At 33.8% G+C, this 20,172-nt stretch overlaps 1 protein-coding gene across 2 annotated transcripts in view; it reads left to right on the forward strand.

Annotated features, from left to right (window-relative positions):
* The window catches only part of LOC126889930 (sodium-dependent nutrient amino acid transporter 1-like), a 262,186-nt gene that overhangs the window by 216,895 nt on the left and 25,119 nt on the right, over positions 1 to 20,172 (forward strand). For both annotated transcript variants that reach the window (XM_050658672.1, XM_050658673.1), the window contains one exon: positions 17,308 to 17,453. In XM_050658672.1, coding sequence (XP_050514629.1) covers positions 17,308 to 17,453 — 146 coding nt within the window. The remainder of the gene's footprint in view (positions 1 to 17,307; positions 17,454 to 20,172) is intronic.

Raw genomic sequence — 20,172 nt, forward strand, 5'->3', positions numbered from 1 at the left:
GTTCTGATTGGATGTTCAAATGACATGTCAAAAATTATCCAATATGGTAGCTGTAGCGCAGCTGTGGTTTGGACGGTTGACGGTTTGGTTATGTATGGTTGTTGCGTTTTAAAATTTGTGGGAAGAGAAACAACAAACGTTAGTTAATAGTTATACTGCCTTTTTAAATAGTTTTCATATTATATTTTTGAAGTTATACTTCAAAATGTTTTAATTTATGTATGTATCAGTCCAGAAAAGGTGTGGAAAGAATATATTAGTGTTTTTAAATATATTTTTCTACAAACGTGAGTTACAGTACAATGACCGCTACCATCCAGTAAATTCTACCACGTGGAGTCAACACGAGTCTACCGCTTGAACATTCTGGACCTAATTGCGACGTATTGGACAGCAAGATCAGCAATTATAAAATTATAAAACACCATGTAAAAATCAATATTTTTCAGTCTGATTTTAAATTATTGAGTTGTCACTAAAATCTTTGTGTGTCGAAATAAAAGTTTTAATTGTGAAGTTTAGTTTTTTAAAAAAGTGTTTTTCCAAAGAACATTCATAATTGGCGCAGAGTCAGTACGGAAGTGGAAGAGTCTTTACAGATCCTCGTCACTTTTAAGTGTTTGTCCACTGTTCCAAGAACCAGCCCCAGGGAAACCGTTGCAGAGTTCACCCAAGGGAATTAGCAGTTAGAAATAGAAGTTAGGAGCCTTCAGGAGCAAAGGAATGCACATCGGCATCGTCTTTATCCTGTAAGCGATTTTTATTATTACTTAGAATTAAGAAGATTAATTTTTGAAAGAGATATTATTAAATCAGACTCCTCTGAGTCCTTAGATTGAATCAGAGCTAGATTAAGAAGATAAAAACAAAGATTTGAATAAATTAATAGAAAGATTAAAATAATTTAGAAATATCTCCTCTAAGTCCTTAGATTGACTTTAGAGCCAGATTTAGAAATTTATTTAAAAAAAAAATTTGAATAGCTTAATAAATACTATATATTAATAAACACTAGAGATTAATAGATAAATAATAAGCAGTTAAGATTGATATATTTGAAATTACTATACGTATTTTACTATTGACTATATATATTGAAATTTTTTTAAATATGGCAGTTCCACAATTTGACGTGAAAAATTTATGCATTCTTCCAAATTTCGACGGAAACCCAAATGAACTACATGAATTTATTAAAGTTTCTACAATACTTCTAAACCATTATTATGATAGACTAAATGCAGCTAATATCCAAAATAAATTTTTGCTTCATGGTATTATAAGTAAATTAACAGGTAGAGCCAAAGAAGTTATATCTGTATATGGATGCGAAACTTTTGACGAAATAAAAAATGCATTAATTCAAAATTTTGGAGACCAAAGAGACGAAAATTCGCTTACAAGAGACTTAGTAAATTTAAGACAAGGAGCAACAGAATCTATCATGCATTTTTACGAAAAAATAATGGGACTTTTAAGCTGTATCAACAATTACTTAGAATTACATACTGTAAATGCCGACATTAAAAGAAGCAAACAGGAATTTTTCCGTCAACAAGCTCTTACAACATTTTTAGCAGGCCTACGAGAACCAATGGGCTCTGTTATCAGAGCAATGAGACCAGGAAGTTTAGCTACGGCGATACAATACGTACAGGAAGAAAATAATGTTAGATATCTTCAAAAAAATCAAATAAGTCAACCTTCAACATCAGGAAGAAGCGAAAATTATCAAGAACGCCGACCTCAGAGACAGCAAATGCCTTTACCTGTCCAAAAACCATTTTATCAACAGCAAAATTTTGCACCTCCGCAATGGCAGCAACCAATCAGGCAATTCTACCCACAGAATCAGTTTCAACAACCCCATCGACAACAAAACTTCAACCAATTTAGACAAAATTCAAACCCTCCAGCATTCAGGACCCAGAACCAGTCAAATGTATGGGCACCCAAACCCGGACAGCCAAAGCAGCCTAGACCAACACCTATGAGTGGAATATCAGAAACCACAACCGGAGGCCGTCAAAAATTTACACCAAATTACCGAGCACAACCAAAATTCACCGTAGAAGAACTTTACAATATACAATGCCACGGAGATGAGCAAGAAGAGAATGCCGACTACAATGATTACTATGAACCCGAATACGACAATTTTCTACAAGATACATACGAAAATCAACCAACCGAATACGAAGAAAACGTAAATTTTCGAGAGGACCCACCAGAAGCAGCCGAAACGTAATTGAACTTCATTCATTTCCCGACAAGAAGGAGCTACCTTACATCGAAATTTCTGAGCCTTCTTTACGACTTTTAATCGATACAGGATCCACAAAGTCATTTCTTAATCCAGAAATAGCTTCTTCATATTTTCCAAATTATATAAAACACGAACCCTTCATCGTCACATCAATTTTTCAAAATTATTCCCAAAAATATTGTGCTGAAATTCCTTCATTTTCAGAATTTAATTCTGACAGCAAAATGAAATTTTATCTCTTCAAGTTTCACAAAACTTTCGATGGTCTTATTGGCCTCGATAATCTAAAACTTTTCGAAGCCCAATTAAACTTTCCTAAATCACTTCTAGTTACAAAAGATTCTACAATCCCTATCAAATATTATGAAACAAACAAAACACAATTTTATTCCATCCATTTGGAACCAAATTCAATTAGCCAAGTCAAAATTCCAGTCAAAGAAGAAAAAGGAACCATCATTATTCCAACTCAAAAAGTACAAGGCGTCGTAGTACGAGAAGCCCTTACTAACGCCGAGAACCACCTCGCCTGGACCGAAATTGCCAACTTCACGTCAGATCCCATTCACCTTTCTCTTATGGAACCACTCGAAAGCCAGGAAATAGACATTCAAGATTTCCATATATATTCCATGGAAACAACCTCCGGACCAGACTACAGACAAGATATCGACGACTTAATTAAAACTGAACATCTTAACGAAGAAGAAGAGGATCAAGTTCGTCAACTATGCCGAAAATTCTCCGATATATTTCATCAACCAGACACTCCTCTCAGCTTTACTAACGAAGTTAAACACCACATCAAAACCAAGGATGAAGAGCCTGTATATACGAAATCATACCGGTATCCGTATGTGCACAAAGAAGAAGTAAAGAAACAAATCTCTTCAATGTTAGAGCAAGGGATCATTCGACCAAGCCAATCGCCATGGTCCTCGCCCATCTGGGTCGTGGCAAAGAAACCAGATTCATCCGGTAAAATAAAGTGGAGGATAGTGGTAGATTATAGAAAGGTCAACGAGAAGACAATTGACGACCGATACAGAATTCCTCACATTAGCGATATTTTGGACAAATTGGGAAGATGTCAATATTTTACGACCCTCGACTTAGCGAGCGGATTTCATCAAATCGAGATGGCTGAAGAAGACATTCCCAAAACAGCATTTAATGTGGAAAATGGACACTATGAATATTTAAGAATGCCATTTGGACTTAAGAACGCTCCGTCCACGTTCCAACGTATGATGGACAACGTATTGAAGGGACTTCAAGGAGAAATATGTCTCGTCTATATGGATGACGTAATAGTATACTCAACATCATTACAGGAACACATAGTAAATCTCACAAAAGTATTCCAACGATTAAGAGAAGCCCGACTAAAAATCCAAGTTGACAAATGCGAATTTTTAAAAAAGCAAGTTAATTTTCTGGGACACGTAGTCACACAACAAGGAATAAAACCGAATCCAGCGAAAATTGAAGCAATAGAAAAATATCCAATACCGAAAACAGCAAAAGAAATTAGAGGATTCCTTGGACTCTTGGGATATTACAGAAAGTTTATTCGAGACTTCGCAAAAATCACAAAACCTCTAACAAGATGCTTGAAAAAGGACGCAAAGATCGAACATACACCCGAATTCGTAGAATGCTTTGAAACATGCAGGAAATTATTAATGAATGAGCCTTTATTGCAATATCCAGATTTTTCCAAACCGTTTAACCTCACAACAGATGCCAGCAATTTTGCTATCGGAGCAGTACTTTCCCAAGGACCAGTTGGCAGTGATAAACCAATTGCCTTCGCTTCCAGGACACTAAATGAAACTGAGACCAAATACTCAACAATAGAAAAGGAAATGCTAGCAATGGTGTGGGCAACTAAGTATTTCCGACCCTACCTATTTGGAAGGAAATTTAAAATACTTTCAGACCACCGTCCCTTGCAATATCTATTTTCCCTAAAGGAACCCAACTCCAAACTAGTACGCTGGAGATTAAAATTAGAAGAATTTGACTACGAGGTAATTTACAAAAAAGGAAAAGCTAATACCAATGCCGACGCACTGTCTCGAATCGAAATTCACACAAAGGAAACTAAGGACATCGATTCACAAATTAAGGAAGTCCTTGACGACTTAGTAGACATGGAAGACGATGGATGGTCAACGACTAATAATCCAGATGCAGATCGAATAATCGACGAGATTGTAGAAGAAAAAGCAACAGAATTAATCCAAAAAAACATCCCAGAAGACACTGTTGAAAACGAAGATCAAAACATCCAAGAAGACACTGTTGAAAACGAAGATCAAAACATGGATGAAGACGGAAATGAAACAATACATACAGCAGTAGAAAACCCAATTCTTGGTATACCTATTTCGGAAAAACCACTTAACTTCTACAATAACCAAATTATAGTCAAAATCGTCAACTACAATCCACGACCTCCAGCAATTATACAAACCTTTCCGAATAAAAGACGTTACCATATCCAGCTATCGAAAGATCAGCTAAAAGCTGATACCATAAAAATTTTTAAGGAACACCTCAACCCGAAAAAGAAGTATGCAATTTTATTTGAAGCAGAAGAAGAAATTTTTGCAGAAATTTGCGAAATTATCAGAAAAACTTTTAAAAACAACGCATATGACTTAGTAAAATGTAATCTTTTATTGGAAGATGTTAACCTAGAAGAACAACAAAAGGAAATTATAAAAAACTATCATGAAGGTAAAACGAACCATAGAGGAATAGCTGAAACAGAAAGCCAAATAAGAAGAAAATATTACTGGCCTAATATGAAGAAAGACATAGAAGATATCATAAACTTCTGCGATATATGTCAAGAAAATAAATATGACAGACTTCCTCCCAAACCAAAATTTATGGTTACACCAACTCCCACTAAACCACTGGAAATAGTTCACATCGATTTATTCCAGGCTGATGGACAGAAGTTTCTAACCATAATAGACGCATTTTCGAAGTATGGACAAGCCTATCCAATAAATGGAGGAAACGCAATCAATGTACTCAACGCCCTACTAATTTTTATAACCCATCATGGACTCCCAACAATGATAGTAGCCGATAATGGTACGGAATTCAAAAATGGAGTGATACAAGAATTTGTAGACTCCCATAAAATCTCAATCCACTACACGACACCAGAGAATCCGCAATCCAACGGGATGATTGAGAGATTTCATTCTACATTAATCGAACATCTTCGAATCCTAAGGAACACCAAGGCAAAGCTCCCGATAAAAGAACAAATGCTATACGCTATAATTGGGTACAATAATTCCATACATTCCGCAACGAAGTTACGACCCATTGACATATTAAACGGCCATATCGACGCAAAAGATCCCTTTGACGTTGACATACAGAAAGTAATACTGAATAATTATATTCAGAATCATAGAGAGATAACAAAGGAATTATACAAGGAAGTAAACCAGCATATACAAGAGAATAAAAATAAAGTCATCGAAAATAGAAACAAATCGAGACAGGACCCTATTACGTATAAACCAAGCACAAAAATCTATACACGAAAAACAGTTACCAGAAATAAATTACTTCCGCGATATTCCGCAAAATATATAAAAAGAAATAACGAAGTGACTGTAAACACATCAAAAGCTACAGTTCACAAGAAAAATATAAAACATCAACCTAAGTCAAAAACTAATTCTGAACCTTCCCCACAGGATCACCCTGACGATGGGAGAAGAAGTGAAGATCAAGGACCTGAAAGACAACCCAGGAATAATTCCCCTCAACCTGGGACAAGCAAAGATTCATACTAGCACACACGATTTTATACACTTTTTCAAACTACTACCAATAAAAGAAGAATTGGACAGAATTGAAACCCAGTACGATGCAGTGACCACAGCAATTCAAAATGGACTTAGCCATCCGTATTTTAGCAGTTTACAAAATTTTGACCAAGCTCTTAGATACCAATTGAAATCAGCTCAAGAAAAATTCTCAACAATTTACCCCTATAGCAGAACAAGAAGAGGGCTAATTAATGGACTAGGAAGCATTATCAAAGCAATTTCTGGAAATTTAGATCAAGATGACGCAGAAAAATACAACAATGCTATAGAAACCTTACAGACGAATCAGGAAAATCTTATAAATCATCTTAATCGTCACATTAGCCTGAACAAGAAGATTATAAAAGAGTTTAACGAAACTATCACATTACTAACACACAACCAAGAAATAATAGCAGAAGAAGTAAATAATATCAGCACGAACCTCAATACATTTATTTTTGACTTCAATCATTATTTGCAAGCAAGGAATGTTCTGGACCAATTAAATTTGACCCTTCAAATTATACTTCAGTTACTTAATGACCTAGAAGAAGCCATTACATTTTCTCGTGTAAACACTCTCCATAACAGTGTGATCAAGAAAGACGAAATAAAATGGATAATCAATAAAATGCTAGAGCACCATAAGGCAGACCAGCTTGTGTACATCGAAGACGAAGACATCCTAAAGTACTACGACATCATCAAAGTAGACGCCTATTATTCAAACAATACTATTATATTTATCCTTCATTTTCCTGTCCTACATCCTAATTCCTTTACTTATTATCATTTATTTCCTATACCTACCGCAAATTCTACTACAATCATTCCTCCCGAGCCATATCTCCTCATAAGCGAAAAATCCTTTCAATATTTGGAAGAACCATGTGCCCGAATCGACACAAGATATCTTTGCCAAGAAGGAACAATGCTGGAAGCAACAAAAACTGACGACTGTATCAAACAAATCCTGCAGTTGAGCACCCAAGAAGCTTCTTGCCAATACACCCCCGTCCAAACTCGAGATGTCATCATACAAAGACTATCAGATGCCCACTATATAGGAATATTCCCCGAATCAACCAAAATTACAACTCGATGTTCTACGACAAAAATTTTAGGCCTAAAAGGAACTTATCTCATCAATCTTCCACCCAGATGTGAATTCAAGACCCCAATCCAGAGTTACATAAATTCAAGAACAACCATCCCAGAGGAACCACTAATGCTTCCCAAAATTAGGACCATAGATATTCAACCAGCGATTAAATTCAAACCATTAAGAATAGATCACATCCCCTTAGACAAACTGCATGAACTCTCTAAGGAAGAGGAACATCTAGAGACCATTAACCCGAAATTATGGAACCATAGCCATAACCATTTTTGGATGACTCCTTTATATATCTTAATTACAATAATCTGCCTCTATATATGTTACAGGTATAAAACAAATAACAAAAAGCCCAACTCTAGCGACGAAACTCCAGAAGAGGCCAACTCAACAGTTCTGTTCGTCCCTCACAAAACTTCTTCAGGGGATGGAGTAGTTACAGTACAATGACCGCTACCATCCAGTAAATTCTACCACGTGGAGTCAACACGAGTCTACCGCTTGAACATTCTGGACCTAATTGCGACGTATTGGACAGCAAGATCAGCAATTATAAAATTATAAAACACCATGTAAAAATCAATATTTTTCAGTCTGATTTTAAATTATTGAGTTGTCACTAAAATCTTTGTGTGTCGAATTAAAAGTTTTAATTGTGAAGTTTAGTTTTTTAAAAAAGTGTTTTTCCAAAGAACATTCATAATTCGTGTTAAAAATGCAATTTTTAGGACTCCATAGGAGTGTTAAAAATGCTACTTTAAGGCACTAGTGCTTTAAAAATTTTAAGGCACTGCAGTTAAAAGTGAATTGTCAAATTGTGAAACGTCAAAATATTTATATTTCATTTATTAACATTAATATTAATAATACAACTTACGCAATTTGAAAAAGGTGGTTTAAAAATGTTTTTTATTATAATTTTGTGTCTTTGTATTTGTCTTCCTTGGGCGTAAAATAATAAAACATCTATTTTTATATTTCACTTGTCACTGTGATGTATAATTATGTATATCTGAAAGGTAACTGGCATGCGGCTTGATGGCCTTGTTGGTAGAGCATTGGACCAGAGATAAAAAAATCGCGAGATTGCGGGTTCAAATCCCGGACGATTAATATTTTTTCTTTTTTTTTTTAATATTTGGCATTGCGTTTTGGTTCATTTTTGGTAATTATTGTTAATGTTTTGTATTGTAACTGTTAAGTAGGTATATTTATTTCGTTGAAATTATATTATAATAGAAGTATAACTTCTTACGTGCGTATAAAGTACACATACATTCTTTTTTCGTCAGGTAATACCTATAAGAGCAAATTGTAACTACTCCCTGCGTAGGATCTGGCGGCCATTTTTATTTATAAACTATTAAGTGTCAAAAAATGACATTTTTCACTTTTTTTTTCAAATCAATGTAAAACAGGGAAACTTATGGTTTTTTTGGTACAAATATCTTCGAGATTATGGAAAAAGCTTTAAAACGATGCATTACAAAGTTTGATATACACTCATTTATTGTTAACATAATTGCGAAAAAAGGTCGGAATTGCAAAAAAAAAATATTTTCGCAATAACTGTTATAAAAATTAGTGTACAGCTTTGAAATTTTTGTCAAATAAGGTTTCTTTGGTGCTTAATATGTGATAAAAATTTCAAAGAGATTCATTCAATTGTTTAAATTTTATTTAAATTGTTTATCCCAGAGAGCATTTTTTGCAATAACATAAGTCAGCAAAAAATGACGTTAGAACCATTCCACAGGTGTCAAATGAAAGAGCATGAGCTATATTTTCAACTTGGTTTAAAAAAGTGAATAAAAAATGCATTTATTAGTAATAAATAATTATGCAAAAGTATCGAAAATCTTTTCTTATAAACTTTTTATTTTATTATATAAGAAATTATATATATTTATTAAAATTTTTTATTAATTATCATATAAATAACATTACTTGGTAGTTGTACACTTAAAACAGAGTAAAAAGTTAATTTTTTTGGAACAAGTTATTCAAAAAGTTTATAAAGAAAAATTGACGATACTTTTGCATAATTATTTATTACTAATAAATGCATTTTTTATTTACTTTTTTAAACCATGTTGAAAATGTAGCTCATGCTCTTTCATTTGACACCTGTGAAATGGTTCTAACGTCATTTTTTTCTGACTTATGTTATTGCAAAAAAAAATGCTCTCTGGGATAAACAATTTGAATAAAATTTAAACAATTGAATGAATCGCTTTGAAATTTTTCTCATATATTAAGCACCAAAGAATCCTCATTCGACAAAAATTTCAAAGCTGAACACTAATTTTTACAACAGTTATTTTAAAGCTTTTTCCATAATCTCGAAGATATTTGTACTAAAAAATCATAAGTTTCACTGTTTTCCGTTGATTTGAAAAAAGGGGAAAATGCCATTTTTTGACAGTTAATTGTTTATAAATAAAAATGGCCGGCCGGATATAGTTACAATTTGTTCCTATAGGTATTACCTGTCGAAAAAACTCTTCAGTGCCCTGGCTGCTGAAGTGTCACGAACAGGGTATATTTTTGTCTTACCCTAGTCTATACGAAATATTTCTATATTTTCCTAATTTCTATTAGTTATTTAATAATGTTAATATATGTATATTATGTTAATGAACTACGGTAACTCACATTCCACACATTAAATAAAATTCTCAAGGATGTAGTACCTACTCTAATGTACTCAAATTAGTCATTACACGAAGCATCACCTACCTAACGTCCCAATTTTTTTCAATTAATTCCATCTCGAATATAATTGAAAACGTGCATTATGATGACTAATATTCATGACTATTAACAGGAATTTCAATTTTAAATCATCTTTAAGGTCATCATTCGCCATACGTATTTCCTTATATCGTAAGAATGTATCATCATCTAACAAAAAAATAGATATACATCTACCCTCACTCTCAGAGGCCTACCCTAATAATTCTCATTGTTTTCTGACCTGTAATATGTTGATAATAGATAATCGTTGATGACTTCATCCAATAAACAATATAAATTTAATTCGGATTTAAAAAATACTGGAAAATCCTATGTTTAAAGGTTTTTTTGGAAATATATTATTGCAAGAACAGTGTTCCCGATGAAAGTTCATTGAGAAAAAATTACGTACCTCAAATTTATAACGATACCATAAAAAAATCAAGAAGATAGTGGAAAATCGATATATTCATGTTATTGTAGATAAATATTTGGTTACTCAAAATTTGCATTTTTTGAAATTATTGTGAATATCTTGGGCACATTTCGTAATTTTTTACTGCATAATATGTATGCACATATTTCATCAAAATTGCTCTCATATAAATCGGCTCCCTAGTAATGACAATTACATTTTAAAATTTATTTTGACTTCATTTTCTGCTTCTTCCAACAGTTTATGTTTTGTGTTCTACATCATCATTTTGAGAGCTTTCGGTCGGCACTTTTTCAAAATGTGTTTTCCAAGTTTCTTTAATTTCTTTATTGTTGCTCGTTATTTTTCCTTTTTATTCCTGCACATATTAGTTTTTGGTTTTAATTTATATGCATTTCGTGTTCTAAAGTTTATTTCCATGTTAATTAATTGTTTGTTTATATGTTTTGTCTTTTCAATCTACGCAGTTGATCAGCTAATCTTCTTTTGTTTTCAAATCCCGTTTTTCTTTATCTCTCTGGCTCGAGTTTACTCGAGTTTAAATATCGATGTATTAAAATGTTTTAAAAAGTGCATTCAGTTTGGAACTTCAGTCATTAAATTGGTAAAAACAAAAAAAATAATTTGATTAGTAGTTTTGACCGACTTGACAGTTGTTGACCAACTCCTAAAATTACCCCTTGTTGAAATATTCAACTATAAATTATTGCCTATTTTTATTAGTGTTACAATGGACACATGAAGTCTTTCTTCGTGGGCGGGCATTTCTCCGAATGCATTAGGGCGATACACTCTTACCTAAAATTGCATAAAGTATCATGTTACGAGGGATGTGAATGCCAGAACTGTATGTTAGTTCTGCGTTCGATATTTAGTATGTAAGAATATCTCGTAGTAGAAACACATGTCTTAATTTCTTTGTATATTGTAATATTACGGTTTTTCGGTTAAAATAAAATAGTTAGTTGTTTACCTTTTATTTGTACCTTTTATTATCTGCTATTTCTAATAGGTTCTGGGCTCAGTTACGTTTTTAGCTCACCTGTATTAAGATAATAATTAAAAGTGTACAGTCGCGAAGTTTTCGTGTTAACCGAATACATAATGGCGGAAAGTGCGAAATATATCGTCGAAAAGTTGAACGGCCAGAACTATCAGTCGTGGAGTTATTTAGTGAAAATGTTGCTCATCAATGCTGATTTATGGGAAATAGTTTCGAGTGAGTTACCATTAGAAGCAGACCGAAGCAGTTCTTGGAAAAAACAAAATGATAAGGCTTTGTCAACAATAGCCTTACTTGTTGACATTAATCAATTAGTGCATATCAGGAACAGGGAATTCGCGCGCGATGCGTGGGTAGCGCTAAGGGAGTATCATCAGAAATCAAGTTTGTCTAGTATGGTCTTTTTGTTAAAGAAAATCTGTAGGCTATCGCTAGAGGAGAATGGTGATATGGAAGCACACATTAGTTTATTCCTAGAATCGTTGAATAAACTGGCCGCCTTAGGGGAGGAAATTAAGGACAGGTTCTTTGCAGGAATTTTGCTTGGGAAGTCTTCCAGACTCATACAGTTTTTTGATTACAGCGCTGGAAAGTAGGCCATCGAGTGAATTTACTCTAGAATTTGTTACGAGTAAATTAATAGATGAGTACAGGAGACGTCAGGGAGCTTTGGGAAGAAATCAGGAGGAGTCGGTGATGAAATCAGTATATGAGGGTAACAAAAATAATGGTACTGCAAGGGCAGAAGCAAGGCAGTGTTATTTTTGTAACCGTAAGGGCCATTTTAAACGATATTGCTTTAAGTACAAAGCATTTAAAAAGGAAAAGGCCAATAAAGTCACTGAAGGTACTGATGATGCATGTTTTATGGTCAATTATAGCTCAAGGGACGGAAAAAGGAATTCTGCTTCGTGGTATGTGGACTCAGGAGCTTCGAGCCACATGGTTAATTACAAAGGATTCTATACCCAATTTGACGGTAGCAGAAAGGGTGTTGTAAGTTTGGCGGAGAAAGGGCAATACTCCGAGGTTCAGGGTATAGGAACAGGACTTATTGAGTGCATGACTGGATCGGGAGTGGAAAATTTAAAAATCGACAATGTGTTGTATGTGCCGGGATTAGACTCAAATCTGCTTTCGGTGAAAAAGCTAACAAGTGCGTGGCATAATGTGCAGTTCGATAAAAACGAGTGTAAAATCGTTTTACGCGGAAAAGTCGTCGCGAGTGCGGTGCCTTCACCGGACTTATACAAACTTTCAACTGTGGACCATGGATTGAGTGTTTTGGAGCACTCCAGCAACTGTCAACATACATGGCATAGACGGTTTGGACACAGGGACATGGATGCAGTCAAACACTTAATGGAAAAGAAAATGGCAGTCGGGATTGATATGACAGACTGTAGGATTAGGGAAACTTGTGAATGCTGTATGAAAGGTAACATTTTACGTAAGAGTTTTCCAAAATTTTCTCATAGCAATACATTTAATATTCTTGACTTATTACATTCGGATATTTGCGAGCCCATGAAGACTGCTACTCCAGGGGGTAAACGTTATATTTTGACTTTAATTGATGATTTTTCTAGATACAATGTATAAAAGAGTTTATAGAATTTACGAGTAATCAGTTAGGTAGGGTTCCAAAAGTAATTAGGTCAGATAGGGGTGGCGAGTACGTAAATAATAATTTAAGGGAATTTTTAAAGGGTAAAGGTATAATAATTCAATATACAGCAGGGTACTCTCCAGAACAGAACGGGGTTGCAGAGAGAAAGAATCGATCTCTAGTTGAAATGACTAGGTGCATGCTAATCGATGCGGGTTTAGCAAAGAAATTTTGGGGGGAAGCGATAGTGACAGCCAATTATTTGCAAAATCGATTACCTACTAAGTCGAAAGAAAAAACGCCCTATGAATTGTGGCATAAAGTAACACCGAATGTGTCGAATTTGCAAATATTTGGGTCTACGGTTTATAGTCACATTCCCAAAGAAAAAATGAAGGATAAATTTGATCCAAGAGGTGAGTCACTGGTATTTGTAGGTTATTCTGATGAATCAAAAGCATAAAGATTGTTAAATGTAGATACAGAACGTATTACAATTAGCCGTAGTGTGGTGTTTTCCAAGAGAAATATATGCGTCGAGAAAAAGGAGGCAAAAAGTGAGGAAATATCCATTAGGTCCATGATGGAACGGAAGAAAATAGAGCCAAATGACGTAGAAGACAGAGAGGTTGCAAATTTTGAAAACACGGAGGAAATAGAGAATTCTACGGATACATCTAACACGTATGATTAGTAGTTTTGACCGACTTGACAGTTGTGGTACCAACTCCTAAAATTACCCCTAAGATAAAGTTTATTTTTTTAGTAAACTTTTACATTTTAGTTGCTATTTAGTTCTGCTATTTGAGTTGTGACGAATCAGAAAAAACAAATATTAAAATCGGTATATCCGTTTTTATATTCTTACTATAGGTATACCTATACATTACATTAACGGAAAAACTCGTCAAAAATCTGGCTATTGGAAGTCCAAAATACTGTTAAATTTTTCTTATTTCCCCGAAGTATTACAACAATCTTGTCATTCGTCAATATGACCTCTAATATGATTATCATCATCGATCAGCCCCGTTTGTCAATTGTTGAACATAGGCCTCCTCCAAATATTTCCATCTTCTTCTGTTTTATGCCTCTGCTATCCAATTGGTCACAATTCTTTTGAGGTTATCAGTCCATCACGTTGGGGTCTTCCTCGGCTTCACTTGTCTACTCGTGGTCTCCACTCAAGCAATTTTTTTGTCCATCTATTGTTTTTCATTCTTGCAACATGCCTCGTCCACCTCCATTGTTTCCTTGTACTACGTTCGATAATGTTTTCCACACCAGTTAGTCTAGCAACTTCCTCGTTTCTTAGTATATCTCTTAACCTTATTCCAAGCATTGATCTCTCTATTGTACGTTGTGTCCTCAATATTTCCACTGATGTTTTTGTGAGAGTTAAGGTATCTGATCCGTATGGAGGACTGGTAATTGCTATTATCTCCTTGATCATGTCAGATTCGAGGACTGGATGTCTGATATGTTAAGATAATTCCAGTCCAATCAAAACCATTAAGAAGATTACCTGTGTTAAAACTATAGAGCTTGATTTTATATAATAATTTTTTTGCACGATTGATCATTTTTGACTGTTTACCGTGACATATTTTACGTCAGTAGGTGACATTTACTAGCAACTCGACGGTAAGTAATCCAACTCGACGGTAAGTACTCCAACTCGACGGTAAGTAATTCACTTACCGTCGAGTTAAAAAATCTCTTAATTTTAATTTATTTTTTGAAAGAATAAAGAAAACTAACGAATTATTTATTAATATTGAAACTTATGGTACAATTTTTTAAATTATTTAATAAAATCCCACTTGTTTGGGCTGTGGTTTCACTTCTAACAGAAACTCCTGCAGAATCGCATACATTAGTAGTATCCAACATTTTTTCTCTTCAAATACGCGATCAAAGTTGAAAACTTGAAAATATCAATGCCATCATAAAGAAAAACGGTGGATTTAATCATTGAATATTCTGCCCAGAGGCTTCCAGGAGCTTTCAACTGCATATGTCTTTGAACGAAATATGCCAATAGAGTCTTTTCTTCGATTCTTAAATTCTTGCCTTCGCACCATTTTTTAAAACTTTGGTAGGCATTTTGATAACGGATTTTGGATTTTTCAGGAATAATTGCGGAACACCCTTCTTCCCAAGCCCGTTCAATTTCTTCAAATTCACTTTCGCTCATATTTTAATTTATAATAATCAAAATTGTACTTAAAATTATTGACAACTAAATAAAAACTCAATTCTCCATTGTTGTTATGCACCCTAGTTACTACCTAACAACCAAAGTATCTATCTTGATAAAATGAATGAAACTAGTCAATATGACGAAAATGTTTAATTTTATAATTTATAATGGTATCAATCGTGCAAAAAACGTTATAAGCATGTCGAACGTTAAGGGTAACCGATCTCAGACAATAATTGGAGTCGTCGCCCTGCTCCTCCTCCAAACAATTGTCTTCGATCGGTATAAAACCCTTACCGTTCTCCATACTTAATATATTATTATATCAAATATTCTATATTTAGGCTATTGATTATATTCAAAATAAGAGAACGAAAAGGAACTACAACGTTAACGGAATTGTATTGTCTCATATGGTCAATGTATCTATTTGAAAAAACCGCGGAGTGTTACCATTTAAATGGGTGCGTTTTTGAGAAAGGGGTGAATTAGTCCCTAGGTACAGGGTGAATTAGGTTGAGTTTTATGCACTTTTGGTACAAACACGTCTACAGGAAAATTGTTCCAGGTTAAATTTGATATCGAAATATCACATTTTAAAGTCAAAAATATTTTTTTACTAATATATATTGAAAAGAAAAGCAAGAAATATTCACGAAAGAAAGCAATTTTGTTTTTTGTCCCATAACTTTTTTCCACGGAGATATAGGTATAGGTATAGCTACAGCGAAAAATATCTCCCATCTTTCATCTTTAAAATGAAGTTTAGTAAAAGTCTCTAGGATTTATAGTTTCTGAAATAGGATTTTTCAAAATTTGTCGCTCACAGCATTTTTGGGCCATTTTCCCCATTATTTCGCAAACATTGTTCTGTAACTTTTTTCTGCTCATATCTAGGTATATTCAATGGTACATTTAGTAGAAAGAGAAGTCAATTTTCTTAAAAACGGTCTACTGTATAAGTTTGTACGGCTTTTTTAAGCGAGTTAATGCTTTTTCAAGGTTTTATACTTTTAATGATTTTTGATATTTTTAATGATTATTTTTTAAATTTCTCATTCATTCTGATTGTTTTTCATATACATTTAGGTATATGTATACATTGTGGAATAAAAAAAGCTAATTTAAATCTTTTTTTAATTAGAAGAATATAATTGCATATTATAACATAATTTTTAATTCCAAATAATTTTTCTTAATAAAACTTTTTAAGGTACTTTACTTTTTAGCGAAATTCATATTTTTTAACATACCTCGTATACTATAGATAGAATTTTATATCTGATGGAATCATAGGTTTTAGACTATGCAGAGCATTTTATAAAGAATAACTTTTTTTATAAAGTTAATAATAAAAAATAATCGTAAAATCATTAGAAATATAAAACTTTGAACAACCATTTTATCTTGCTTAAAAATAGTCGTGCAGCCTTCTACAATAGACCATTTTGGAGGCAATTTACTGTTCTTCCTATTAAAGATAACATTGTACCTATATACCTAAATCTACGTAGAAAAAAGTTACAGAACAATGTTTGAGAAGTAACAGGGAAAATGGGACAAAATCGCTGTGAGTGGCAAACTTTGAAAAATCATATTTTGGAAACTCTAAATCATAGAGACTTCTACCAAACACCCATTTAAAGAGGAAGGATGAAAGTTTTTTTTTCTATGAAGAAATGTCTATACCTATATCCCCGTGGAAAATAGTTATGGGGCAAAAAACAAAATTGCTATCTATCGTGTTTTTTTCTTGCTTTTCTTTTGAATATATTTTTGTAAAAAAAAAATATTTTTTACTTTAAAGTGTGATGTTTCGATAGCAAATTTAATCTGAAACAATTTTCCTGTAGACGTGTTTGTACCAAAAATGCATAGAACTCGCCCTAATTTGCCGTGTGCCTAGGGACTAAGTCACCCCTTTGGATGGTAGCCCTCCGCGGTTTTTTCATATCTAGAGGTCCATTGACTATATAAAACAATAAAACCCCGTTAACGTTGTAGTTCCTTTCTAAAATACATAATCAATCGCCTAATTACAATGACTAATAATAAAATAATAATTAATATTTTAATGATAATTTTTTAGGAATTGGATATGTAAAATTTTTGGCTGGTTATATGCTAAGTATTTACTATCCTTTATATATGGGAATATCACTCTATTTTGTAATTTGGATTGCGAAAGGATCGATACCTTTATCGGAATGTTCCAGTGGAGTGAAAATTACAGAGGTAAGTTGTAAGTTTAAATAAAAATAAACTTGAGAGAAATGCAGCTTGTCAACACGTACATATGCACAGAACACGTGAAAAGGAAGCTATGGCAAATAATCTCCGGACAAATAATCCCAGACAAAAAATACCCACAAATTATCACTGGACAAAAAATCCCCAGATAAAAAATTTCCACAAGAAATCCGTACAAATAATCCCCACAAATAATCCCCGGACAAATAATCCACGGACAAAAAATCCCCACAAAAAATTCCTGACAAATAATCCCCACAAATTTTTTGGACAAAATATCCCCATAAAAAAATCCGGAAAAAAAATCCCCATAAAAAATTCCGGACAAAAAATCCCCAAGAAATATTTGCTGCTGAATAGTCCTCTAAAGGTTTTCCTGTGAATGCAATCGACTCAAATGTTTTTCAGCCTCAGTGCATGCGAGTTACAGCAATCGTCATAAAACAGCTTTTCGGCACGAAAATAATGATTAGCAATAAGATGTTTTTCATGTAAAATTTGAAGTTTTCGGCATGGAATTGGAATTCGAAATTAGGTAATCGAAATTTTAATTATCATTATTTTCATGCCGAAAAGAAAAGCTGTTTCATGTCGATTGCTATAACTCTTATGCACTGAGGCTGGAAAACATGAGTCGATCCTATTGTAAAAAACTGAGTCGATTGCATTCACGGGAAAACTTTTAGAGAACTATTCGGCAGCAAATATTTCTTGGGGATTTTTTGTCCAGAATATTTATGGTGATATTTTGTCCAAAAAAATTTGTGGGGATTATTTGTCTGAGATTTTTGTGGGGAATTTTTGTCCGAGGATTATTTGTCCGGTGATTATTTGTGGAGATTATTAATTTGTGGGGGTTTTTTGTCCCAGGGATTTTGGTATTGAGGTGGTAATTGTCGTTACTTGCTCCCTACTTGTTACTTTTGTTAGGCTTTTGTAGATAATCAGTTACAGTATTCGTGATTTTGTAACAAGTAGGTAGATACCTTTTCAGCACCTCTAGAGAGTGTGCATGAATTGATCACGCATTCCTTGTGTTAAAAAGCTACATTTCTTTCAAGTGAATATAGTTATATTAATTATGAACAGCTAATCATAAACCACAAAAACTTTCCTGAACCTGTTGGAAAAATTTCTTCTGGGAAACTATAAATTGTGTGTGTTATCCGGTTTCCTAACGACTTTACGTTAAGTCCATATGAGAGCGGTTTGCCAACGTCGATGTCGCGGTATATCTGAAAAACCCAGCCGACGCGGTTTGAGTTACATAGAAACAAATGCAACCGCTTATCATCGTACATATGCAACCGCGAGTTTACCAGCGTTTACAATGGTAAATCGCGGCGTAACCGCCTGCATTTGTACGAAGCCTATAGGTTTCAATAGTATGAGGGACACTGTTTCAATAGAGGTTCCACAGTAAAATCACTCCTCTGTCGGCGCTTTGATCTCAAGAAGTAATACCGGCAGTACGCAATTCGTGTATGCCTGTATGCAATTGGTAATTCACCAGTGGTGGATGCGGGTTTTCCCTGTTAAAATCCGTACGTTCCTATGCAATTAGCAATGCGAGAGTGGGGCAAAAGCGACTAAGAACATTACGCGGTCGCCATGCGCTACTACAGACTTTACTTCCAATTTTTCGGAGAGTGGTTCTACTGCTGTGGTTAAACTACTCATATCGAAATGAGTACGCTGGTCTGCCGGGCCATATGGTCTAAATAGTCTAAATTGTAATTTATATATAGTTTTAGTAGTAATAATTCTTCTATTTTACAATAAAAAAATTGAATATCCAAACTAATCGGGATATCTAACAAAAAAGACAACATTTTGAAAACATTTGAGTCGACAAAATCATATTCCAAAAAATTTTCATAATTCCATTACTCGTTCTGCTCTATATTGCTAAAAGACTAAAGAATCTATCACTAAATGACGTGTATAGGTACTGATAAAGCAATTACAAAACGTTCAATTTATGATGGTTCCTGTTTATCTGAACCATCTCAGATAATTGAGGGGTGGTTACCCCCTACCATAAGGGTTGATAAAGTAACAATACTCGCTGTAGATTCATTTATTGGTACGTTGAAGTAACTACGGTAAAGAGCTGGTGGTATATTATTTAGTAACTGTGATGTTTACTCGTTGGGATCTCAAATACCAATGACTAATCTTTTCGCCATGAAAGTAGAACTCCAAGTGGATTCCCCTGTTTACTATTTGGTATAAATAAAAGTGAGAGTGTTTAGTAAAAGTGCTGAATCGACTAGATTATAAATAACGAATACTAATTGTTATTTCAAACTGACCTTGTATCGAAAATCGACACATTGATGTGGTAATATAGGTCAATCGTATTTATTATAAACAAACATATTTGTTTTACCAAAGACATTTAATTATTAAAAGAATTTGTCTTAATAAGATTATTACTGAGATGCAGTGTATCCCAATACAAGTTACTTTAAAAATAGTTATTTTTCTGTATAAAAAATGGTATTTTCAATATTATTTTATGTGCTATTAGATTAAAAACTTAAACTTTTTTCTAACCGATGTCGCTAAGGCATCCCTATTATTTTGTTCATTGCAATTCGTAACTGCACGCCGGGGGTTATTCTGGTTCAATCAGTGAGAGCTGTATATGTTCTTCCTGATGAAAGACTAATAAGTCTTGAAGCCGGTAGGGGCGCTTGCA

This window comes from Diabrotica virgifera, chromosome 8 (genome assembly GCF_917563875.1).
Source record: "Diabrotica virgifera virgifera chromosome 8, PGI_DIABVI_V3a".
Classification (NCBI taxonomy): domain Eukaryota; kingdom Metazoa; phylum Arthropoda; class Insecta; order Coleoptera; family Chrysomelidae; genus Diabrotica; species Diabrotica virgifera.